This window comes from Suncus etruscus, chromosome 10, assembly GCF_024139225.1.
Source record: "Suncus etruscus isolate mSunEtr1 chromosome 10, mSunEtr1.pri.cur, whole genome shotgun sequence".
NCBI classification, from domain to species: domain Eukaryota; kingdom Metazoa; phylum Chordata; class Mammalia; order Eulipotyphla; family Soricidae; genus Suncus; species Suncus etruscus.
The window spans coordinates 13347423-13374478 of NC_064857.1; the positions used below are offsets into that span (position 1 = coordinate 13347423).

General features: G+C 33.3%; 1 protein-coding gene across 5 annotated transcripts in view; it reads right to left on the reverse strand.

Annotated features, from left to right (window-relative positions):
- RALYL (RALY RNA binding protein like) overlaps positions 1–27056 on the reverse strand; it is a 712684-nt gene that overhangs the window by 367728 nt on the left and 317900 nt on the right. For all 5 annotated transcript variants that reach the window (XM_049782024.1, XM_049782022.1, XM_049782028.1 and 2 more), the window contains exon 2: positions 23116–23394. In XM_049782024.1, coding sequence (XP_049637981.1) covers positions 23116–23371 — 256 coding nt within the window. In that variant the 5' untranslated portion in view covers positions 23372–23394. The remainder of the gene's footprint in view (positions 1–23115; positions 23395–27056) is intronic.

Below are 27056 nucleotides of genomic sequence, written 5' to 3' on the forward strand. Positions count from 1 at the left end.
CTCCAGCCCTCAAGTAGTATTTTTAATCACTCTTTTCACAGGGATCTCTCTACTTGAGAATTATCTCAGTGCCAAATCATAGAGAGTGAGGTTTTAAGTTCTAGCAGAGACATTTGCTTCTTTATTGATGTCGTTATTGATAGTCAACTATGCATCCAGCTGATCTCAAAGCAGATACAAAGCTGATGAGAGGTTCTGAAAGGAGGGAGGCTGGAAGATAAATCCATCGGAATGAGATATTCGCAGTTAAGATGATCTGAAAATTACTTTATAACCTCAGGTTTATACATTGATTTCCTTAAAAAATGTATAAATACCTCCTATATGTCCTCTTCTTAAGTCTGAATGAGGACTCAAGGATTTAGTCAGTTTTCAGGAGAAATCAAACACCTTAAACCTACTTTTTTTGATACACAGGAACTTACTTAAAACTGAAAATTGTATCAAAATATTATGGAGACTTTGCTGCAATCAAGGCAGATTTTTATTTTATTTTATTTTCTCCCAAGCTTATCCCACACAAGTGTGAAAGGGTTAATATAGAAAAGAATAAGGAAATTAAAAATTTACCATCATGAATACAATCACATGAACATATATAAAAACATGAACAAAGATTTTTTTCAAAAGACCTAGAAATTATTACACCAAAGTTACAATTATATACCTATGAGAATCATGTATAAAGACTTACAGTAAGTATTGTTAGTGCTGTGGTGGAAACATTTTTTTCTGTTCAGGATGAGAATGCAATTTAGTTCAGCTTCCTTGGGAAACACTATGGAGATGACTCAAAATATTAATCTCCTTTCATTATAATTCTTGAAAATGGAACTTATTTGCCTAATTAACTCCGTGTCAACTTCTTACCATATATATATATATATATATATATATATATATATATATATATATATATATATATATATTGTTGTTGTTCGTTTTGGGGCCATCTGGTGTTGTTTGTTACTCCTGGTTGTGTGCTCAGAAATCATTCCTGGCAGGCTCATAGGACCATATGGAATGTCGGGGATCTAATCCTGGTCAGCTATTTTCAAGGGAAATACCCTATCCACTGTGCTATTGTTCTGGCCTCTTTCTTTACTTCAAACTATCACTGAATTTTTAGACTTAAACTTATCATCATAAATCCTCACAATGGGTGACTGAAAGCTTACCTTATCTGATTTTATCTTGTTAATCAGCTATGCTCTTATTTGGAAATTTATCTCTTTCTAGCAAAACAAAGTTTCTAACAACAATGTCATAATCTTTGTAAATGACTTTAGACAAAGAATGAAATTGTTACTCATATACAAATTAAATAGTGCATAAAATCACTGATTATTAGGGAAAGGCAAATCAAAACTAACCCCATCAAAAAATGGGGAGAAGAAATGAACAGACACTTTGACAAAGAAGAAATACACATGGCCAAAAGACACATGAAAAAATGTTCCACATCACTAATCATCAGGGAGATGCAAATCAAAACAATGATGAGATACCACCTCACACCCCAGAGAATGGCACACATCACAAAGAATGAGAATTAACAGTGTTGGCGGGGATGTGGAGAGAAAGGAACTCTTATCCACTGCTGGTGGGAATGCTGTCTAGTTCAACCTTTATGGAAAGCGATATGGAGATTCCTCCAAAAACTGGAAATCGAGCTCCCATATGATCCAGCTATACCACTCCTAGGAATATACCCTAGGAACACAAAAATACAATACAAAAACCCCTTCCTTACACCTATATTCATTGCAGCACTATTTACCATAGCAAGACTCTGGAAACAACCAAGATGCCCTTCAACAGACGAATGGCTAAAGAAACTGTGGTACATATACACAATGGAATATTATGCAGCTGTCAGGAGAGATTAAGTCATGAAATTTTCCTATACATGGATGTACACGGAATCTATTATGCTGAGTGAAATAAGTCAGAGAGAGAGAGAAAAACGCAGAATGGTCTCACTCATCTATGGGTTTTAAGAAAAATGAAAGACACCCTTGTAATAATAATTTTCAGACACAAAAGAGAAAAGAGCTGGAAGTTCCAGCTCACCTCAGGAAGCTCACCACAGAGAGTGATGAGTTTAGTTAGGGAAATAACTACATTTTGAACTGTCCTAATAATGAGAATATATGAGGAAAATGGAGAGCCTGTCTAGAGTACAGGCGGGGGTCGGGTGGGGCGAAGGGAGACTTGGGACATTGGTGATGGGAATGTTGCACTGGTGATGGGTGGTGTTCTTTACATGACTGAAACCCAAACACAATCATGTATGTAATTAAGGTGTTTAAATAAATTTATAAAAAAATAACAAAAATCATACTTCACACTGGCAAGATTGGTCTAAATCAAAATATGATAAATAACAAACTTGTTGAGTATGGAGAGAAAAAGGAAGCCATTGGAGAAAAATTAATATGAATATAAATTCCATAGAAAACTCAGATTTCTTAAAAAGTGGTAGAATATATTCCTTACACATGTAAATAAAATTGTAGGTTAGATCCACATCACTTTTTGGCAATCCTTAACACTTCCTGTATTGGATTTGACCTTCAAACAATTACAAATTTTGCAAAGGCAACAACTAACAAACTAATTAAATACAAATGGAATTTATGTTTTAATACAGGGGTCTCGCACTCGTGGCCTGCGAGTGCAAGCATGCAGCCCTCCATACAACCGCCTTCAAATATCACAGTATTCGTGATTATTTGCTTACCGAATAATCACAATAAAATCAAATTAATAAGAAAAAAATTGCATTAAACATTTGCATACCCCGAGCAGTTCCATTCAGGGTAAGCAAATGTTTCGTGCAATTTTTTGCGATTTTTTTCTTACTAATGCAATTTTTTATTGCGAATATTTGGTAAGTGAATAATTGCTAATACATTGCACCTAGCACAGACATCATTTGAGCTGCTTTTGCCCGCTGTCCCTTGCATTATCGAGGCCTAAGGGAGAGAAGGGAGAGAAGTTTCTTACAAAATTAGAGTTTGTCATACCTTCATCATGACTTCAACAAATACTGCAGTGAAGAGAAAGATTGATGACGAGCAAAGACAATTTCAGGAAATGTGGAGACACAGTATTTCTTTGTTGAGTACAGGGGCATCCCAACATGTCTTATTTGCTCAGAGAAAGTTGCAGTGCACAAGGAATACAACTTGAAACGCCATTATTCAACTAAACATGCTGAGGAATGTGCAAAATATCAAAGAAATGAGAGAGCCAAACGGTTGCCAGTTTTAAAGCATGTCTAATGAGGCAACAAGATTTCTTCAAGAAAGCAACCAAAGAGAATGTTGCATCAGTCAAAACTAGTTACATGGTTAGTGAGATGAGTGCTAAGGCAGGGAAACCATTCACAAAAGGAGAGTTTGTTAAAAAATAATGCATGTTACAGGCTGCATGTATTATCTGTTCAGAAAGAAAGGTCAGTTTAGCAAAATCAGCCTTTCTGCCAACACTGTGGCAGAGCGCATTTCTGACATGTCAAGTGACATTTATCATCTGTGTGAGAAAGCCAAATGTTTTGATACATATTCAGTTGCTCTTGATGAGGGCACAGATATAACAGACACTATGCAGCTCACAATTTATGTCTGTGGTGTTGATTACAATTTTGAATTGACAGAGAGCTGCTCACAATAATTCCAATGCATGGCCAGACCACCGTTAATGAGATATTTTGGCATCTGTGTGATGCCATTGAGAATGCAGGTTTGCCATGGTAGAGGTTTGTTGGAAAAATAACTGATAGAGTGCCATCGATGACAGGGAGGAAAAATGGACTGGTGGCACTTGTTCAAAAAAACTTGAAGAGGAGGCTGTAGAGAAGGCCATTGCTTTTCACTGCATTATCCATCAGCAGGCCCTTTGCAGTAAATGCCTGCTGTGTGACAATGTGATGTCTGTTGTTGTGAAATGCATCAACTAAATCAGATCCAGGGGCTTAAAACACAGGAGGTTCCATAAATTTTTAGAGGAAATGGAGTCAAATTATGGAGATGTGCTCTATTTCACTAAGGTACGTTGGCTCAGCAGGGGAAATGTCCTGAAAAGATTTTTTGAGTTGAGAGAAGAAGTGAAAGCCTTCATGGAGAAGGAAGGGAATGCTCTTTCTAAGTTGAGTGATCACAAAAGGCTCATGGACTTAGCTTTTCTTATTGACATCACACATAAGCTGAATGTACTAAACAAGATGTTACAAGGCCCAGGGCAGCTTATCAGTGCTGCCTATGACAACGTGAGAGCATTCTCCACAAAACTTGTGTTATAGAAATCCCTTTCAAACAAACCTTTGCCATTTCCCAGCATGCAAGGAACTTATGGATGAAGGCTACCATTCAGTGGTGAGAAATATGTTGATGCTATTTTTAAGCTAGAGAAGGAATTTGATCACAGATTTGCAGACTTCAAAAAGCACAGAGCCACTTTCCAAATTTTTGTGGACCCCTTTTCCTTTGATATGCAAGATGACCCTCCTGTGCTTCAAATGGAGCTCATTGACCTGCAATGCAACTCTGATCTCAAAGCCAAGTTCAGGGAGATTAGTGGAAAAGCAGACATGCTTGGGCAATTTTTGAGAGAATTGCCTCCCAACTTCCCTGACCTTTCCCGAATGTTCAAGCGCACCATGTGTCTTTTTGGGAGCACATATTTGTATGAAAAGTTATTCTCCACATTGAACTTCAATAAGTCAAAGTACAGGTCTAGACTTAATGATGATCATCTTCAAGCCATACTGAGGGTCTCAGCTGCTTCCTCTCTAAAGCCAAATGTGGTTCAGATTTGTGAGAAGAAGCGCTGTCAAGTCTCTGGCAGCAAGGAATAGGCAAAAGATGTCATGTTCAAAAGAACAGTTCATGATCTTCACTCAATGTTCTATTCATGTTCAGAAGAAATAATTAAAACTGTTAATAATGACGTTTGAGGACATTTTTTTTTGTGTGAAATCCTTTATGCAGCCCTGCCTCACCCCGACTTTGCCTCCTACAGCCTCCAGGTAAATTGAGTTTGAGACCCCTGTTTTAGCAGAAGCACTTTTCAATATTTAATAGATATAAAGATACTAGTTTACAGATGATTATTTTGTAGCAGCATTACTCACAGATACCAAAACATGAAATTTTAGCCTAAATTCATAAGCCTAAAATGAAACATTAACTTTACATTAAACATTTAACCTATATGTTCCTCAACAGGTAATTTGATAAAACAAATCTGTGGTATATAATTGATAAAATATTATTCTACTTTTCAAAATGATTAAAATCTGGGCCAGATACAAAATATTTTGGGCATTTTTGCACATTAATTTATTTATCCTTAATAACAATTTTGCTTGTTTATGATTATCTTCATTTTATAAAAAAGAAGAACACAGAAACCATTAGTAATGTGTTCCTAACTGTGTAGTCAGTAAAAGGACAGTTTAGGACTATCATATGAAAAGGTTCAGAGAAAGTCTATGCTATTAAGCATTTCTTTCAAACCTCTGAAAATTTTAAATTCTATTTATATGTTTCAGTTTAGATCTAGTAAATTTAAAAAATGTAGCAAAATGTCCTTAAAATTAATATTCTAATTATTACCACCTCATTTAGTTTCCAAGAGCTCTTTAAATACAAACTTATATTTTCAAGAAATATGTTTGTCCATACCTGTAAAATATTTAAAATATTCTTGTTTGTTTGATTTTGGTTCACACCTGGCAGTGCTCAGAGGTTACTCCTCACTCTATGCTCAGAAATCGCTCCTGGCAGGCTCAGGGGACCATATGGGATGCCAGGATTCCAACCACTGACGTTCTGCGTCAAAGGCAAATGCCTTACCTCCATGCTATCTATCTGGCCCCAATATTTAAAATATTCTTTTTTTTTTTTTTTTTTTTTTTTTTTTGGTTTTTGGGCCACACCCGGTGACGCTCAGGGGTTACTCCTGGCTATGCGCTCAGAAGTCGCTCCTGGCTTGGGGGACCATATGGGACGCCGGGGGATCGAACCACGGTCCGTCCTAGGCTAGCGCAGGTGAGGCAGGCACCTTACCTTTAGCGCCACCGCCCGGCCCCTTAAAATATTCTTAAACAAAGATTTGCCTTCCATATACTAAGTCATGCATGACCCCACATGTGAATACTGAAAATCGTTTTGAGGAGCATCTGAACATTGTTGGTTATGAATCAAGCTACCTACCAGAAGAATTTATAGTGGTGTTGGTATTGTTATTTGTATTATGTTTATCTGTATATTCCTGCTTCTGTTTAGACTATTTTATATTATACATCTTCTTTTATAATAACCCCATAAATTCACAATATTTTGATCCTGTTTTATGGTTCTTGGCCTTATATCATATTTTACCATTTTTTCTCAATTTCAGTTTTCATGTGACTTTGTGTTACACATATTTTACTCCACAGTTAAATTATTTTAAGGGTAATCATCTATTTTAGTTTTGCCTATTATTCTCCTTTACATTCCACTATATTTTGATTTTTATTGGTTATTATTTATGTATATATCTTAGAGTTTAACATGGGGTGGTATGCTGCAAGCGGCTTGTCTTGCAGCACCAGTGCAATTTTGGTGAATCCACTTCAGGGAGAGTGGGTTTCCCGGACTGATGTATGGAGAAATATGAAATATAAAATAAATGAAACCACACACAGAGAATGTGGGATCAGAACGTTTCTTGCAGGAGTGCAACAAGTTTAATTTTTTGAGCAGGGGAATTTATGAGGTAAAATTAGCCAGAGGTAAAGAATAATTTTAATCATGAAGCATAGTATAACAGTAACAATACCTAAGCTATGGGTGTGACTGTAAAAATTCTAGGTTACAAAAGAGAAGGTCACAATTCAAGGCAACTCTTTGCAAGCTTACTTGAAATGCATAAGGATTGAATATGCATATTACATCAGTATGATGAGGTGAATTCTCCATTGACATATATTTGATTTACAAGATTGAAATACAACATAATGTATTCTATGTTATACGATCTATCTAACTCTATCCACCTACATACTACATATATATATTTATGTAACTTTGTTGTATGCTATTTAAACTAAAAAAACCTGTTATTCTGTGAAATTTTTCATAAATATTAACATAAATTTTTCTCTGCTTTCACCAACTTAGGTTCAGTGATTTTGTTAACTAACCTAATTTAAAGACTGATGAAAATCCCAGAGGCTTTATTTCATATGAGGAGCCACAGATCTCACTGACTAACAAGCCGTTAGCTTTATAATTCATGCTATTGTGGAAGTTTGCTAATTAGAACGTGCTTACAGCATATTAAATAGCTCCTTTAATTACTGGAACCTGAAATGTATGTTGCACGTTTCAGCCGATTAAGTATTGTTTTATTGTTTTTAACACGTATTATCCGAAAACAGTGGAGGATAAGAATAAAGATGGAAGAAAGTAGATGAATACTTCTCAATAAATGAATATTATGTCTTTGTCTACCTTGCATAGTAGAATTAAGGATATATATGTCAAAAACTATATATTTTCTATATGATATATATCACATGTATTATGCAAAATATATGCATATTTGGTTTCTGAATCACATTGTGATTAAGTTGACTCCAGATCCTGCACTCACGCATCAGTCCTCAGGATATCTATCAACTGCGGTGTGGGGATTGAATTCCGGTCAGCACTTCAAGGTAAAATCTTGCCTTCCTGTTCAGAATTAAAGTTATCTTTAATTTTCAAAACGTGAGCAAATAAATTCTTGAAATGTAGTCTAGTGAAGGTTATGGATAAAACTATCATACACAAAAAATTTAAGAAATATATTTTCGGGCCGGAATGATAGCATATTAAAGCGTTTGTCTTGCACGCAGCTGACCCAGGAAGGACCTCGGTTCGATCCCCATAGAGTCCCCCGTGCCTGCCAGTAGCGATTTCTGAGCACAGAGCCAGGAGTAACCCTTGAGGGACACCTGGTGTGGCCCCAAAATAAAAAAAAAAGAACGAAAGAGACATATTTTCTTAGAATGGCAAATTAATCAAACATGAAAATTGGAAATAGGGGACCAGAGAGGTGGTGCTAGAGGTAAGGTGTCTGCCTTGTAAGCAAGGCAAGAAAGGACTGTGGTTCGATTCCCAGTGTCCCATATGGTCCCCCCAAAGCCAGGGTCAATTTCTGAGCACTTAGCCAGGAGTAACCCCTGAGCATCAAACAGGTGTGGCCCAAAAATACCAAAAAAAAGAAAAGAAAAGAAAGAAAGAAAATTGGAAATAGAAGTGACGTGATGATGATCTCCTAAGAAACTCTTCATATGTCAACTCATGTACAGTATACAAGACTCTCATATTTATATGGTTAAATTTGATTGGAATATTAGCTGTTTAAAACATGGGTTTGTGTAAATAATTTCTTAATGAAGAAGGGAAATATTTATGGTGCATAGTTTTAAAGAAAAAATTTCAAGGGTTTATTAACCAAATGTCATGCACTCATTGTAAATCATATTCAATTATCTTAAAGGACCAATTCATAAGTTATGTATTGAGAAGTTTACACTTCCTTAAGCTGTAACGTTAAGAAATCATTATTGCATGTGTCCTTTAGAAACAGAAAAAAAGCTTTTATTAATTTTTAGTTCATTATTGTATATCAAATAGATTTATATTATGGTGCTTTTTTAATGGTCTTTATTATGAGAAGCAGTCTTTGTCTGTTTTAAAATTTTCTTATCTTAAATTCCTCTAAAAGGTTTGTACATTTCTCTGGAAGTTATGATATAGATGTCGTACAAATTATTTCTCCTTACATTGCAGTCCATTTTCCTTTACTGAATGTTCAAATATCATATAAAATTTTTGTCTGAACACATATCTAGGATAATCAGACTTATCAAAATGGCAAAGGATATATGAACAATAGAACTAATGCATTTGCAAGAGAAAACATAAACCAGTTGGGCTGAAATTCTCACTTTCTTTGCTTTAGCAAGCTTCTATTTGTAATGTTGAATAAAAATATTTGAACATAATTTTGGAGCATCTGAGTAGCCTAAGTACTGAGTATTTTTATATAATAGTTTGTTCCTTTTAAATTTTTTTGTAATTCCTTGTGGTGATCTGAAATGTTTGAATAAGTGGAAGTCTGATAAAATTAAAATACCTAAAAACACTTTATAGATATGAAAAAAAAGGCCTTTTAAAAAGAATTTTTCTAGTTTCAAATTAGCAAAGATGTAAATATGCCAACATCAGCTATCAATCATTTTTAAATAATGGTACTTTAAATAAAAATAAAAGCATGCAAATGAATGGAAAGATCAATTTTATTTTGGTGTTTGTGCTGTTTCAAAACACAAAATAAAATTTTATTTCAGTTTGTAGTTTGGCTACAACCAGTTATGCACAGGGTTTACTTGGTCTGATTTCAGGTGTTACTCCTGGGGAGTTGGGAGCCATATAGGTTGCTGGGGATTGAACCTGGTTTGACTGCATGCAAGGTGGTGCTTGAGATTTTAATTATTAAAAAAAAACATGACACATAGTGATTTATATTCATAAGCATAAGTATGATATTTTAATTATCCCCAATTAATATAGTAATATTTGTTTTCTGGACAACAACAGTTCCATTATTAGTGTAAGTTATAAATAATTATCAAAATAATATGTTTCTTTATAAAAATATATTATTAAAATCATTTGAACATCTCTTAATTAATGGATTCTACTTTATTATGATTGTTCTAAAGAGGTAATTCTTTTTCATTTTATAAAGAGATAATTCTTAACTAGACATGATTTATGTCTCCCAGTGGCTCCTGGGAAAATTTGAAATTTTTTTAATTATTATCACTGGGAGGAAATGTTTTCAAAACTACTAGGTAGTTATTAATACCACCTATTATTACCATTTATGCTACCAAATAAAACAATACAATCAGGTAAACAGCCTCCCAAAGGCAACAAAATTCAATTCAATACTGTCAAGAATAGGATATGTATCTAAAGATGTGTATTTATGTATATATATTTATTACAAAACATTGTATATACCAAATATATATCTTAAAAAAGTAAGCACTTATGAAATATTCAACATAAAGCCTGCAACAACTACAACAATTCTGAGTATAGTGTTTATTTTAAATGACCTTACATATGATATGTCTTTGATAGAATAGAAGATAAATCAATAATTTATAATTAAAAATGATGAAAATTTAATAACTTGACACAGAGGTAATTAATATACATATTAAATAACAGAATTATAAAAATAACAGGTTAATTGATATTTAAAACATACAATATACTATTTTAAGTTACTCTTTATTATATTAACAATATTATAAATATAACTATTAAATTTTTTGATATGATATTCAAGAGCTTTCATAATGTGGCATCATTTTATTTACCTTCACAACACCTTATTTTCAGATTCAAGGCTGTTCTTTTCACTTCTGTCTTAATTAGAGCAAAGGGAAATTGTTAGGAATTATTTTTTTACCTACTCATATTTTTAATTAATTTTAAATATTTCTCCTTCCAAAATCATATTCCATCAAGCCTATAAATAACCTTTTATTCTCACAAATTATTATCTATTCATGGTGGCATACCCATGTCTTCTTTTTAAAAACATTCATAATAGTGTAGTTCTAAATTCTAGATGTTCCATGACAGAATAATTTATAATGTAAAATCTGGGTATTTTTAACCAAAAAGTAATTATAGGCAGACAAATTTCTAAGAACATTAGAGCATGATTTCTGCACCCTGTTCTAAAATAATCATTACTGTTTACTTTTCACAAGCTTAAACTGATTACTAATAAATGAATTCTTCAAGTTTACTGACTTCATGCCACAGAGAAACTAATCTCTTGCTAAAATTTTATATTCTAGCTGTTTCTTATCGGTTACAGGTGGATGTTCCGACCTAACCTCACTTGCTTCTAATTATGATAAAAGAAACAAGAGCACCACTTTCTGGTTTGAATCATAAACACCCAAAATACCATCTTCTATCTCATTCAGCTTCTTATTACTTTATTCATTGTAGCTAAAATCTGAAAGATTAAAAACAAGATCCAATAGTCTAATCCTTGAGATAAAGAGAATAGAGTCTGCTATCCTTACTCTATATCCAGAACACTGATTGTATTTTATAGTTGTTCTGAGGAAGGTACAGTTTCTATTACATTAAATTTTATTTTATTTTATTATTTTTTTTTTCTGGAGACATCAACCGTAATCTCCACACCAAAATAAAGACGTCAAAAAAAAAAATAGATCATTTATTCTCCTCTTGCTGCTTTCGTGGTATGTGGAAGACTTCTACTTTATCTTGGATGGTAAAATCAGACCTGTTTTTAGAGATCTTGGTGGCTGTGCAGATCAGGGAATGGAGTTTATGAAGTCTTTCTTTGTGGTTCTAGCAGTTATGCTTCTTCAATGTCCTTTTTTTGTTTTTTATGTATTCTAGGTGTTTCAGAATAGTGCTACCATTCTGTGTTTTTCTTTTGTCTTCTGACTTACTTCGTTTAACATAACATGATCTAGGTCCATCCACGTTGCTGCAAAGTCTGATTGTATCATTTCTAACTGCCATGTAATATTCCATTGTATATATGTACCACATCTTAATGATCCATTCATCTGTTGTTGGACATCGAGGTTGGTTCCAAGATTTGGCTATTATACTGAGTGCTGCAATAAATAGTGGGGTGCATACGTATTTTGGAATGAATGTCTTTCCATCTTGGGGATATATGCCTAGGAGAGCAATTGCTGGGTCAAATGGCAGCTCAATTCTGAGTTCTTTGAGCACTCTCCAGACTTTTCTCCATAGATGTTGGACCAAGGGGCATTCCCACCAGCAATGAATGAGAGTTCCTTTCATACCACATCCTCTCCAACAAAGGTTGTTCCCATTATTTTTGATGTGAGCCAACCTCACTGGTGTGAGGTGGTATCTCATTGTTGTCTTGATTTGGATCTCCCTGATGATGAGTGAAAATTTAATTACATTAAATTTTAAAATGTCAAGGTTGACAGCTAGTAGAACTGACTAATATAATGCATAATATTCATCTAATGAGAAAGATCAAATAAGTTGACAATTCTACTTCAAATACAATGCAAAAAAAATAAGGACTTCCTGTTCCATTATTTGCAAAACAGTCTTGGCTTAAGACTGATTTAAATGATAATCTTTGATAGAATCTTGTCATTCTCAGAACGATATTTAGGATTAGATGATAAAGTACACAATAACATATGTGTCTAATATTCTGCATCACCATTTGTATGATAAACAGTAAATTAATTTATTTTGGGGAGATAGAGGTTTTGGAATATACATCAGTACTCAAAGCTTACTTCTTTTTTTATGTTGTAGGGTTCACTTATGATTTTACTGGGGGCCATATACAATATTAGGGTCAAATACAGGTGACTTCTTGCAAACCAGCACTTTACTCTCTGTAATTTCTCTCTGATATGGCATGTTAATTTGTCCAAGTTTTATTTCTTAGGCACTAAAATAAGATATATCTCACACATTTCTTATGACTCATCATTGGTGTGAAAAAAAATCAAAGAAAGTAATTGGTGTTTGAATGTGACAATGGTGAAGTCTTGTAAAAATATGGAAAAGTAAATAGAGCAAAATATAAAATGAGGTAATTTTAAGGAAGAATTTTAATATACAATTTTAAGATAAATAAATGCATCATTTACATCATCTTTGAATAACATTTTTGTTCATTTTTATCTTTATTAAAAACTGAATCATACCAGAAAAATTATAACAGGCTGATTAAATACTCTGGAATTTCTGACTTTGTGGAGAGAATGATGATATCTTACAAAGGAAAATAAATATTTTGTGGTGGGGGCAGGTTACAACTGGCAATGCTCAGGGTTCACTCCTGGCTCTGCACTCAGGAATTTTTCTTTTTTTTAATTAATTTTTTTTTTTTTTTTTTTTTGGTTTTTGGGTCACACCCTGTGACGCTCAGGGGTTACTCCTGGCTATGCGCTCAGAAGTTGCTCCTGGCTTCTTGGGGGACCATATGGGACGCCGGGGGATCGAACCGCGGTCCGTCCTAGGCTAGCGCAGGCAAGGCAGGCACCTTACCTCCAGCGCCACCGCCCGGCCCCTAATTAATATTTTTTATTTAAGTAACATGATTATAGTTGGGTTACTGTCACAAACAGATCAACCCCCTTCACCAATGTAACATTCCCCCCTCCCAATCCCTGCCTGTATTAGAGACAGGCATTCTACTATAGTTATTTGTTTTTAAGTTCAGTATTTTTTTTTATTTGTTTTTCTTAAAGGATAAGGGTTAAAGAAAAAATAGTAAAAGTGTGACAGGGGCAATCGCCGTTGTTTGCATAGGCCCAGAAAAATATGGGGAAAACAGAAAAAAAAATTCTTGGCTTGATTACAAGAAAGCCTCACCCTCGAGGTTTATTGGCATCAGACCGACTCTGGGCCCCAGGCATACCAGTCTGTCCAACCCGAGTCATTCTCCATGGTCCTGGTGAAACTTTTTCACATTTTAGCTGTTGTAGGTATCAGGTTCCTATATTTAAAGATTCCGGATTCTATGCATTTCTTTCATCGAAGTCAGACTGATGTGGACAGCTGGTGGATGATAGGGATTAGAAGTGCAAGGCAAGCACCCTGCCCAATATACTATTTCTCTGCCCCCAACATATCTTCCTTTTTATAGCATTTCAAGCTTCAGCTACAGTACTTATTTTGTTTTGCTTTGTTTTGTTTTGTTTTGGGGTCACACCGAGCAAAGTTCAGAGGTTACTCCTGGTTCTACGCTCAGAAATCATTCTTGGCAGGCTCAGGGACCAGAAGGGATGCCGGGATTCGAAACACTATCCTTCTGGATGCAAGCAAATGCCTTACCTCCACATGCTATCTTTCCGGCCCCTACAGTACTTATTTTTTAGGAAACTTTCAATTTGTCTATTCCTCTTTTTTTCATTCTTTTTCCCTCTCAGCCTTCATTTTATTATACTGTGTTTTTTTCAATGAATATTAGCAAGCATGTCAAGGAAATGTTATCAATGAGAAATAAAAAAGAATATTTGTACATGGTGTTAACTGGGGGTCTATGTTTGCTTTTTTGCAAGTGGCTAACCAGTTCTGCCAGCAACTTGTTGAAGAGGTTTTTTCTGCTCCACTTAGGATTTCTTGCTCCTTGTCAAAAATTAGGTGTCTGATATCAGACCTGATACCATAAGGTATATAGAACAACACATAGGTAAAACACTACATGACATTGAGACTAAAGGCATCTTCAAGGAGAAACTGCACTTTCCAAACAAGTGGAAGCAGGATCAACAGATGGGAATACATTAAGCTGAGAAGCTTCTGCACCTCAAAAGAAATAGTGCCCAGGATACAAGAAGCACCCACTGAGTGGGAGAAACTATTCACCCAACACCCATCAGAGAAGGGGCTAATCTCAAAAATATACAGGGCACTGACAGAACTTTACAAGAAAAAACATCTAATCCCATCAAAAAATGGGGAGAAGAAATGAACAGACACTTTGATAAAAAAGAAATACAAATGGCCAAAAGGCACATGAAAAAATGCTCCTCATCACTAATTATCAGGGAGATGCAAATCAAAACAATGATGAGATACCATCTCACACCACAGAGAATGGCACACATCACAAAGAATGAGAACAAGCAGTGTTGGCGGGGATGTGGAGAGAAAGGAACTCTTATCCACTGCTGGTGGGAATGCCGTCTAGTTCAACCTTTATGGAAAGTGATATGGAGACTCCTCCAAAAACTGGAAATCGAGCTCCCATACGATCCAGCTATACCACTCCTAGGAATATACCCTAGGAACACAAAAATACAATATAAAAACCCCTTCCTTACACCTATATTCATTGCAGCACTATTTACAATAGCCAGGCTCTGGAAACAACCAAGATGCCCTTCAACAGATGAATGGCTAAAGAAACTGTTGTACATATACAAAATGGAATATTATGCAGCCGTCAGGAGAGATGAAGTCATGAATTTTTTCTATACGTGGATGTACATGGAATCTATCATGCTGAGTGAAATAAGTCAGAGGGAGAGAGAGAAAGACGCAGAATAGTCTCACTCATCTATGGATTTTAAGAAAAATAAAAGTCATTTTTGCAAAAATCCCAAGAGACAATGAGAGGAGGGCTGGAACTTCCAGCTCACTTCATGAAGCTCACCACAAAGAGTGGTGAGTGCAGTTATAGAAATAACTACACTGAGAACTACCATAACCATGTGAATGAATGAGGGAACTGGAAAGCCTGCCTACAGTACAGGGGTGAGGGGGTGGAATGGAGGAGATTTGGGACATTGGTGGTGGGAATGTTGCACTGGTGAAGGGGGGTGTTCTTTACATAACTGAAACCTAATCACAATCATATTTGTAATCAAGATGCTTAAATAAAGATATTATAAATAAAAAGAAATAAAAAACATAATTTGCAAAGTAATAAATATAAGTACATAACTTAAATGAAAAGATACTAGAAGATAATTAAAACATTCATTCTAAGTTTGAGTAAATAAAGTCAGATTTCTTAACTACACTGAGAACTATGGTAACAATGTCAATGAGTGAGGGAAGTAGAAAGCCTGTCTGGAATACAGACAGGGGTGGGATTGGGGAAGAGATGGGAGTATTAGTGATGAGAATGTTCACTGGTGAAGCAGGGGTGTTCTTTTTATGACTGAAACCCAACTGTAATCATGTTTGTTATCACGGTGTTTAAATAAAGATACTATTTAAAATTTTTTTTAAAAGTAGTGATTATTTTTTCTGAGATCTACAGGATGATAACTAAGTGAAGAGAGTGAAGAAGTAGGGAATTGATGCGGAACAGTGAGGGATTCCATGTAAAGATCATGTGCAAAGTCCTTGATTAGCAAAGCAGATGATTTGTTTAGAGAACAAATTTTTTGTCAATTTGGATGAATCCGATGTCAAGGCTGAAAAGAACAATGACATTAGTGTGTAGAGGTGCAAATCGATGCACACATCAAGCAAAAGAACTGTGAGTAGCAACAAAAATTCTGTTTTGTTTCAGTTTTCTGATAAAAATGAGATGTTGCTGATTTAAAAAAAAATCAAAGAGTTGGAGGGAGGGAGGGGGAAAAAATCAAAGAGTTATATAATTAGATTTATATTCTGAAAAGATCACCCTGGAAGCAAAATAATAGTTGACATGAAAATACACTTGAAATCCATTAATCACAGAAGAAAATTGATTTATTGTTACAAAGATTAGATTTGTTTTCCTCTTTGTCCTTACTAAGTATTGCTCTCAGAATTTTCTCTCTGCTGAAGCATTTTCATTCCTTCAAGAATGATATGGATTCGGAAATTTAACTAGATTTTCTTTAAAGTTGATTTATTAATTTTAAATATCGTTTAGGAGATATTTATGGTATGAACATATCTATTTAACTGTCTATTTTAAGAATTCTTTGCCCCAATTAGATTTGATATTCAATGATAGAGCTCTCTTTACATATTATATTTACTCTTGGTGAGACTCTGGAGACCATTTATGATGCTGACCTGGTCAGAATAGCAGCATTCAGTGCAGGTGCCTATCTGCTGGCTGTCTCTCCTTAGAAACCAAAAAATGATATCTAAAAGAGCATTAACTTTTTGTGTTTATTTTCTCCTAAAATAATAACTGATTTTCATCTGTGAATGTTATGCAAAAAATAAAACTAATAATTTAAGTTTGATTAAATAAGTTTTTTTGCTTTTGTTTAGCTGCCCTGACATAATATATTAGCATTTATCCATGCATGTATCCATGCATATACACCTATATGTATAAGTATGAGACAAAAGGAAATAAGACTTTATGGGTTGGCCTGTAATTTATACTTATAAGAAAAAGGATAACAGTAAAATAGTCTAAAAATAAAGACATTACAAATACTTATTTATAACCTGTATAATCAGCTCAGTGCAATCAGCAGAAATTGGCACTGATCTAGACTTAGTTTCCAGCATCTGCATATTTTGGTATAAAAGGACACTTTATGTGTGACCTTCCATATAAGTATGAACATCATTGAACATTTTAAAAGTTTTTAAAAACTTTGACTTGAACAATTTTGGGAAGAAAAAGTTATAGAGCCTGAATTTAGGTTAGAATGTATAAATAAGTTAAATTTTAATAAATTTTAAATCCATATTAAATAAAATTGTAATATAATATTAGTATGGCAATTTAATTTGTTATTAAAATAAGTTATATAGAAACATATTTTGAGCAGGAAGCATTGCATTATATCCTTTTTATAAGTATTAGAACAATACTTCATTATTTTGAATAATAAAGTAATTAAATCGAAATGCAATCACATTTTCATTTCCTTCCAATTTATTTACTTGAAATCCTTTTACATATTCAATTATCATATTTCCAAACATATGATAGGGGATATGTAGCCAAAAAATGTACTCAGATACCACTATGTCCTAATTGTAAGCAGCCTTTATAGAGCAAAATGACGTTGATTTCAAATCACATTAGAAGACAATCTGACATGTCACCAAAGGCATAATTTTCGTAGAAAATAGCATAAAAGTGGTGACAGAAGATACTTAAAATAAATATATTTACATCATAGAAGTCCAATATAAACCACAATTCTAGTTAATTAAGACAAAATCAAGACGAGTATTTTGAAGAAAATTATATTTATTTGTTTTCATTTAATTACTCCAGAATAGTAAATATATAGGATTCTAACCAAAGTAAAGTCCCCTACCTTAATTATTAACTACCTTATTCTTTAAAGGGAAAAAGTGAAATAAACTTTGCTTTAATATATTCCTTGAGTTAAATACTGTTTATTTATTTATTATTATTTATGATTGTTGTGATGTTAAATCAAAGTGCCTTTCCATGTTTTCTGTTATAGAATTTAGAACCTTTGTCAAAATAGTTATTATAAATAATGCAAGGTTTAAGTTAACCAAGATCTTTTATAACTATTTACTTTAAAATCCACAGTGTAATTGTATTATTTTGAGTTTCTATTTCTAAGCTCTCTCATGATTCTATGTACCTTAATTTATTCTAGGTACATCAATTTTATTTTATTTTTAATTTGTTTTTGTTTTGGTTTTTGGTTTTTGGGCCACACCTGGCAACGCTCAGGGGTTATTCCTGGCTATGCCCTCAGAAATCGTTCCTGGCTTGGGGGACCATTTGAGACGCCGGGGATCAAATCGCGGTCCGTCCTAGGTCAGCTGTTTGCAAGGCAAATGCCCTACCTACTGCTACGCCACTGCTCCAGCCACAAATTTATTTTATTTTTAATTATTTTAGTACATTATATTTTGATTATTTTGTCAGTGTTTAGGGCTTGGGTAACCATAGGATATACTGGAAATAAATCCTGGGATCCACCATTTTCAAGAAAAGCACCCTATTCAATGTACTATCTCTAGTCATGGGTGTCATCAATTTCAAAAGTAGCTTATATTCTTATATAATTTTATTAAAGTTAAGGAGATATAAAATACTTATTTAAATATTATTGTAAAATATTTTCACTAAAAATAAAACATTTTACAAAATGGATAAATGAAAATCATATTCTCACATTTTCAATCCCTTCATTCCATTAAGCAAAATCCTCCCAGCTGTGTGGGTAGTGTGGTTTGAGGAAAATATCCATTTCATGCTAATGGTTTTATTAAAGATAATGAAACTTGTCAAGGGAGATTTCTTTCTTTTCTGTTCACCTGGGCAGATCAATCCAGTATATACAACTTTGGTTGGGAAAGAAGCTCAGGCTTTAAATATATTGTTTAATTTCTCATAAATAAAATGTTAAATTATAGAACACATAGCAATATTTGCACATATAATTTTTAGAGGGTTTTAACAACTTACACTTTAAAGAGGTGACTTAGGTATTCTAAATATTCTAAAACTAAGACTTAGTCACCATGAGCCACTCAATATTGTAACTACTGCTTAGAATAAATAGATTACGTAGCAGAAATTAGCTTTACTGTTTGATTGCTTTTGTTTGGGGGGGCCGCATCTGGTGATGCTTAGGGATTGCTTCTGACTCAGAGCTCAGAAATCATTTCTGGAATGCTGGGGAGACCATATGAAAAGCTGGGAATTGAAACGTAGTAGGCCTTATGCATGTGAAACACTACCTACTGTGCTATTTGCTCTGGCACCCAGAAACGAGCGATGATTTAATTCTCCAATGGTATTTTAGGAAAAAAAAATTTTTTTTTTGATTCAAAGTATTTTCTGAAGTTGATTTTTTAGCCACTCTCTCTTCTCACTTTACATATATTTTAGGTGAGTTTATCCATTTATATGGTGTTAACTCTTTCTTGATAACCCACAAATTTTGCCTCTTAAAAGTTTGGACTTATAAACATAAAAAAAAAAAGTTTGGACTTATGTGTCCACATTTCTACTAGAAACATAAACCTTGACTAGCTTCATCAATTTACAGTAACCTCACTAAATATATTAATTTAATTTAATTTAATTTTGAAAACTCATTTTCTTACCTAAAATTATTCCTTTAGAAATTTCTTCATCACCATCCTAACAATCTACAAGACTACCAAATAGATAACCAACCCAAACATATAAAAACTATTTTCTCCCTCTTCACTTACTGCCTTATTATTAAAGTTCATTTTTACCATGTCCTCTTTAATTTTCTTCTTTGCCTTTTATTGCCTGAACTTGAAACAATAATTCTTCTAGGAGATTCCATGTGGATGTTCCATCATTTAGTGTTTTATCATATTAATTCATACATCAAACTGCTGATAGATTTCAAAGATATTTTTATTATGAACATCAATTTTTCAATTAAAGGTTTTTAAAAAAATGATCTATTTTCAGCACATTATTCTAATTCAACAGATTGAAATTTCTTTTACTTGAAGAATCAAAATAGTAGCTATTAATATTTCCCATTAAAAATTTCATAATTTGGGGACCCGAGTGATAGCACAGAGGTAGAGTGTTTGCCTTGCACACGGATGACCCATGACTGACTCAGGTTCAATCTCAGCATCCTATACGGTCACCTGAGCTTGCTAGGAGCAATTTCTGATTGCAGATCCAGGACAAACCCTGAGTATGACTGGATGTGGCCCAAAAACTAAAAACAAAAAACCAAAAACCAATATTTTAATGTATTTTCATTTGTTTATCTCTGCTTCCACTTGTTTAGACAATGGTGTTTTCTCCTTGAAGATGCCATTGGTTTCAGTGTCATGAAGTGTTTTGTTTATGTGTTTTTTCTATATACTTTATTGTTTTTGGATATGATATCAAGGTCTAATCCATTTGGAGTTGACCTTTGTGTATGGTGTTAGGTAGAGGTCTGACTTTGCTTTTTAGCATGTAGCTGAACAGTTGTTCCAACACCACTGGTGAGGAATTTCCTTGCTCCATTTTGTGTTTCCCTCTGCAATTTTGTGTTCCATAGCAACACTGTTTTTCATTAGCTGGTATCTGGAAACAACCCAGATGCCCAACAGTGAGTGGCTAAAGAAACTGTGGTACATCTACCTATACAATGGAATACTATGCAGCTGTTAGAAAAAATAAAGTCACAAATTTTGTTTATACATGGATAATATTGAATATTACTATGTTGAGTGAAAGAAGTCAGAGGGTGAGAGATAAGTACAGAATACACTCACTCATCTGTGGGATTTAAGAATAATAAAAGACAGTATAATATAGCATCCAGAGACCAGAGATGAGAACTGGAATGACCAGCCCATGAAAACAAGCTTATCACAAGGAGTGGTAAGTGAAGTTCGAAGAATAACTATACTAACAGCTACCATGACAATAATAAAGAAAGAAATACAATGCCTGTCTTGAAAACAGGCAGTGGGATGGAAAAAGAAGGGAATGGGTGGACAATGGTTGCAGGGAAGTTGCACTGGTGAAGTGGATGTACATTTTATGACTAAAACTCAATTATAAATATGTTGTAACCATGGTGCTTAAATAAAGATATCATTAAAAATAAAAAATATCTCAGATTTTTTCATATGCAGAACCTTCTTTTATTTTAAATATAAACCCACCTATCTCATAAATCTATAAGAACTTACTTTAGACTATTATTTTTATTATCACCTTAATATATAAATTGATTAAAAATTTTAATAGTACTAGTAAGTTTATTAATATTCAAAAACCTAGTTCAAAATATATTACTTGAGATCAAAATAATTACAAAGGTGAAGGACTGACCTAGACATGGATTGTTATTAATTTGGGTACATGCCCAAAATCAAAAACAAAAGTAAGGACACAATAGAAGTAAGACACTTATTTAGAATTTGGCTGAAGAAGTATGGGCCAATAAAACTAGAAATTTGGCCTTTGCCTAAAATATCAGGATCATTGTTTTAAATTAGATAAACTCAGGGAAATAAAATGAAAGGCAACATTATTAAAATAAAAACTATTTTTTATGAAAACACTTTCATTACAAAAACATAGAAAAAATAGATTTCAAGTAAAGGAATTCAAATTGTGTAAATAGGCAGAAATAAGTCCATAATCAAGATGAAACTACAGAATTATTGAAGGTTTGTATGTTGATTCTAAATGTTACTCTGCATGAGATCCTTGAAAGCAAAAGCACAGATTATAACAAAATATTTTTTATAGTCAGAATACTACTTTCAGGTTTACAAAATACCCCCTTCAATGATGGACTGGAGGACAGGTTGATGACAGTGATCAGAGTTTTGCACATAAAAGAGAACCAGGAAGTTAGCTCAAGTGTTAGATCACTTGGGCTGATACTCAACCATTTCTCTGGTCGTCTTTTATTATTTTTTTTAAATTGATTGAATTTAATTAAATTTAGTAATGGAGGAGGTTGGATTACACTCAGCGTGCTTGGATCAATTCCTAGTTCTATACTCAGAAGTGATTCCTAATCACGTATCAAGAATCATATGTGGTGTAGGAGATTGAACCAAGTTGGCCAAAGTGATTGCATACAAAGCAAGTAAGTCCTACTTTGTACTAACAGATTAGTCTTTAATTTTATTTTAAATAAACATTTTTGCAGAAAGAGAGAAGAGGTAAACCTGTTAAAGATTATTGTAATCATTTAAGTATCATTTAACCACTTGAATAAAAAGATTTTTGGCATAGATTAAAACAGAGGATTGATTGGTCATAATGTATAAGATATGGTGACAGATTATAATTTACTATGGTGGAAAAAGAAGACTCATAATTTTTCTTCAAAATTTTATGAAAGGAAGTTTCATTTTTATGATGAAGTAGCCAATAAGTGAAATAATTTTTATGGAAAAACCATAACGTATGTGCTGGGCCTTTGAAGTTTAGATAGCTGGAAAAATACTGAAGAATACTTTGTATAATAAAATAAGTTTGAATGGCAAGCTGATATAATTTTCAATTTTGTTATTACTAAATTTTCAAAAAATTTTCATTATACATTAGATTGTTTTTTCTATTCTTTAAAACATTATATTGATCATTGGATATTAGACGTAAATATATGAATCATAAATGATCAAACAGACCTGATACATTAAGATTCCTGATTAGATTGGGTTATGTTTTTTTTCCAGCTCTAAAAAAAATTTTTGCTATAGATTTACTTTATTAACCCTTATGATCAAATATAAGCGTATTAAAAACAAAGTCATATTTTGTGTAACATATATGTCTCCTTGAAGATAAACACCTCATTAAGTCAAATAAATATAAAATGATGTACATTTTGAAGTTTCCTAGTTTTCCTATAATTTAGAAGGTAAAAATCATTAAAATGAAAGCTTACTATTACATTTACATTTAGCAATGTAATGGTAAGACAAAAATACATATTATTTCAATAAGAAAATAATATTACATTATATAAGCACTATATTTAAATAAAATATATAGATATTGTGGTAGTGTTGGGCTTTAAATGATAAGACTTTATTCAAATGTGTGAAAAATATGATGTGAAATATTGAGCTGTGCATGACTTACCAAGTGGTTGACCTGCTATGATCCTTGCATTTTCTCCAGCCACTGCAGCTCTTGCATGTCGTTCACTCATATACTGTACAAATGCATACCCTTTATGAACTGAACATCCAACTATCTTTCCATACTTGGAGAAAATGGCTTCAATATCACTTTTCTTGACTATGGCTGTATTTAGGTTGCCGATGAATACACGGGAGTTGATGGACTTGGGGTCATTCTTATTGGTGACGTTGCTGGTCTGTGTCTTGCCAGTCATGGTTGGCTCACCAGATTTTAATCCTTAAGCAATAACAACAAAAATACAAATGACCAAAAGGTAAATAATTTTATTGCATAGACATCATAGACTTAATATTTTTCAATAGTTGATAGAATAATCACAAAATCCCTAACTGTTGCTGCTTTTCTTTAATTAAAAATTAAGTTTTAATAAGGTTGAATATGATATTGCTAAATGCTGTAGAAAAATTGGTTACAAACACTTAGCATGTACTTATAAAAATATCTTTCATTCAGTCCTGTAAAATGCCTAAGCCTTTCATACATTAAAAGATAAATTTAAGGCTACCATTTTTTCAGAGATAAATTTGAGGGATAAGACCACATTTTTTGTAGTAACAAAAAGAAAATTCAGAATAGCTATGGTCTTATGATGAATTATAATTGTGCAACATACATTAACTGAGAAATGCATATGTATTCCCATTATTCCCTTAATAGGCATATTGGATACTTCATTATCAAAACCATTCTATTAGAGTCTAGAAATTCCATTCTAATAGTATTGTGAAAGAAAAAATATTAAAAATCAGAAATTCATTTAGAAAATTTAACATAAAAACAGGACTTGAGGATAAAGAATTTAATCAGAATTATTTCTGTATGTTCTTTAATTGAACCAATATTACATGCTAATTATTTTAAGGAGATTTGTAGCTACTTTCCAACAATGATCAGCAAATTAGTAGACTGAATATTTGTTGAAGTTTTTATTTTCAGCCTCATTTATAGTAGATTTAACTCATGGCTTTTATGTTGCCTAAGGGATATTAGGCTTTCTATAAACTGTTTTTTGAGTCTGGCAGAGTGTCTAATGTGCTTAATTAAACACAATGAAATTCTTATTTTAAGTACTCCAGCACTTAGAGATTTATATTTTAAAACTTTAAAAATTAATTAATTCATTTAACAATATTATTAAACTCCATTTTTTTGGCCAGGCATCAGGCATGTAAAGTACTTATTTAAAGTAACCAATAACAATAATACTAAAATTTCAGCGAGATTAAAATCTTTGACATTGATGATCATTGATAGAGATTAGCTAACTGATACACCATTGAAGACATATATATGCTTTCTGAATTTTAGGCTACTCAAATGAAGCTCAGAAGAAATTCTTTCCCCTCTCAGCAATTACTGCCAACATGGCTGGTGCTTCAGTGCTAGGGCTAGAAATTTTCTGTTGTACTCAGGCCCTATGGTGTCCATATCTGAACCAGGCTCCATCCAGAACAAGGGTCTCAACATCTGTTCTTTCTATCTAGTTTCAAAAATATTTTTATTTGAAGATTCCATTTTATTTTTTTATTTTTTAATATCTTCATTTAAGCACCATTATTACAAAAATGTCTGTAGTTGGGTTTTAGTTATAAAAAAGAACAGCACCTTTCAACAGTGCAACATTCCCAACAACATTGCCCCCCTAACTCCCTCCTCCCACACTAGAGAAAAATTTCTTTTGTTTTTAATATCTTTATTTAAACACCTTGATTACAAACATGACTTCAGTTGGGTTTCAGTCACAAACAGAACACCCCCTTCACACAGTGATGGTGGAAATTTAGAATTACCTATATAAAGCATTAAGATGACATTTTTGAAGGGATAGACCTTAATAATAGAAAAATATTCTTCACAGAGATAAGGTTTACTAAGCCAAGCTGAAAAAGAATCTCAAAGTGCTCAAATCAAACTTTATCTAAAAATCTATCAGAGCAAGAGTGATGCCTTTTTTAAAACATAGATCAGAGATACTCAATAAATTAAATGCAAAATATTCATTATACAATTATACAATGAATACAAAATATTCATTATACAATATTGTAAAATAAAATAATATGACTGATAACCCAGGATGTTATTAAAATATAAAATAGAATAAAATGAACTATGTAAAGATGTAAACTATATTGTCTAAAATTTTAAAGAATATTCAGTTGTATAAGTATTTTATTCTGTATAAGATGTATTTCTGGGGCCTGGAAGATAGCAGAGCGGTGTTTGCTTTGCAAGCAGCCGATCCAGGACCAAACGTGGTTGGTTCGAATCCCGGTGTCCCAAATGGTCCCCCGAGCCTGCCAGGAGCTCTTTCTGAGCAGACAGCCAGGAGTAACCCCTGAGCATCGCCAGGTGTGGCCCAAAAACCAAAAATCAAATATATATGTATATTTCTGAATTTGAATTTCTGAAAATATAGAGTATTTTTGAAGCTGGAATGGTGGCGCAAGTGTTAAGGCTTCTGGCTTGCCCACACAAGCCTAGGAAGGACCACGGTTCAATCCCTGGCTTCCCATATGGTCCCCCAAGCCAGGAGCGATTTCTGAGAGCATAACCAGAAATAAATCCAGTGTCAGTGAGTGTGGCTAAAAACCAAATATATACATGTGTGTGTGTATGTGTGTGTGTGTGTGTGTATGGAGAGAGAGAGAGAGAGAGAGAGAGAGAGAGAGAGAGAGAGAGAGAGAGAAAGAATTGAATTTTAAGTGCATCTCTGAGTTAAATTGCTGAAAAGAAAATTAGAATCCCAGAGAAGAAAGTTAATTAATTAATGGCCAAATTTTCTCCTAATTAAAGAAAAATGCATGTTGTAAATGGTTCAATATTTAGACTTAGCTATAAAATAAAGAAAATTACTCATATTTATCATAATTAAATTATTAAACTCAATGATAAAAAGAAAAATCAAAGATCACAACACTGAAAGAATGACTACCTCCTATGAAACAGGGAAATAATAGAGGAAACATATAACTCAAAAGTAAATGGCAATAATTATTTTTTACTCAGAAAGTACAATAAGATGTATAATCATCAACATATTTTAAAAGTGGAGTTTAATAAACTTGTGTCTATGAACTATGTTGTGCAGTAAAAGTTGAATTGCATGCCACCACATCCTCAGGATCTTTCTGCAACAATGAAAATATTTCGTGTCTGCATGTTTCAAAACCATAATCCACAAAGCTATCTGACTCTTGAGGACATAAATTTTGGATAATATGATAAAAATATTGAATTTTAAATTTCATTCAAGTTATAATTAAGTCATTATTTAAAAAGGTTTTTATGCCCCAATTAATATTGCTCTGGTGCTTTGAAATATAAAATAAGTGTAATCAAATACATTTTTATTTTCATATGTTTTAAAGCTTTGGTCAAATTGACTCCAAGATATTTGAGTTTGTGTGGCACTGATGTGAATGGGATTGCCTTCTTTATGTCCATCTCTTCCCTATCATTATTGGTGTATAAAAAGGCCATTGATTTCTGTGTGTTAATTTTGTAGCCTGCCACCTTGCTATATGCATCTATTGTTTCTATAAGCTTTTTAGTAAAGTCTTTAGGATTTTCTAAGTAGAGTATCATGTCATCTGCAAACAGTGAGAGCTTGACTTCTTCCTTTTCTATCTGGATACCCTTGATATCTTTTTCTTGCCTGATCGCTATAGCAAGTACTTCCAGTACTATGTTGAAGAGGAGTGGTGAGAGTGGACAGCCTTGTCTTGTACCAGAATATAGAGGAAAGGCTTTTAGTTTTTCTCCATTGAGGATATTTGCCATTGTGGTAGATCTACCTGTGGTAGATGGCTTCAACTTGATTGAGAAAGTTTTCTTTCATTCTCATCTTGTTGAGAGTTTTGATCAAAAGTGGGTGT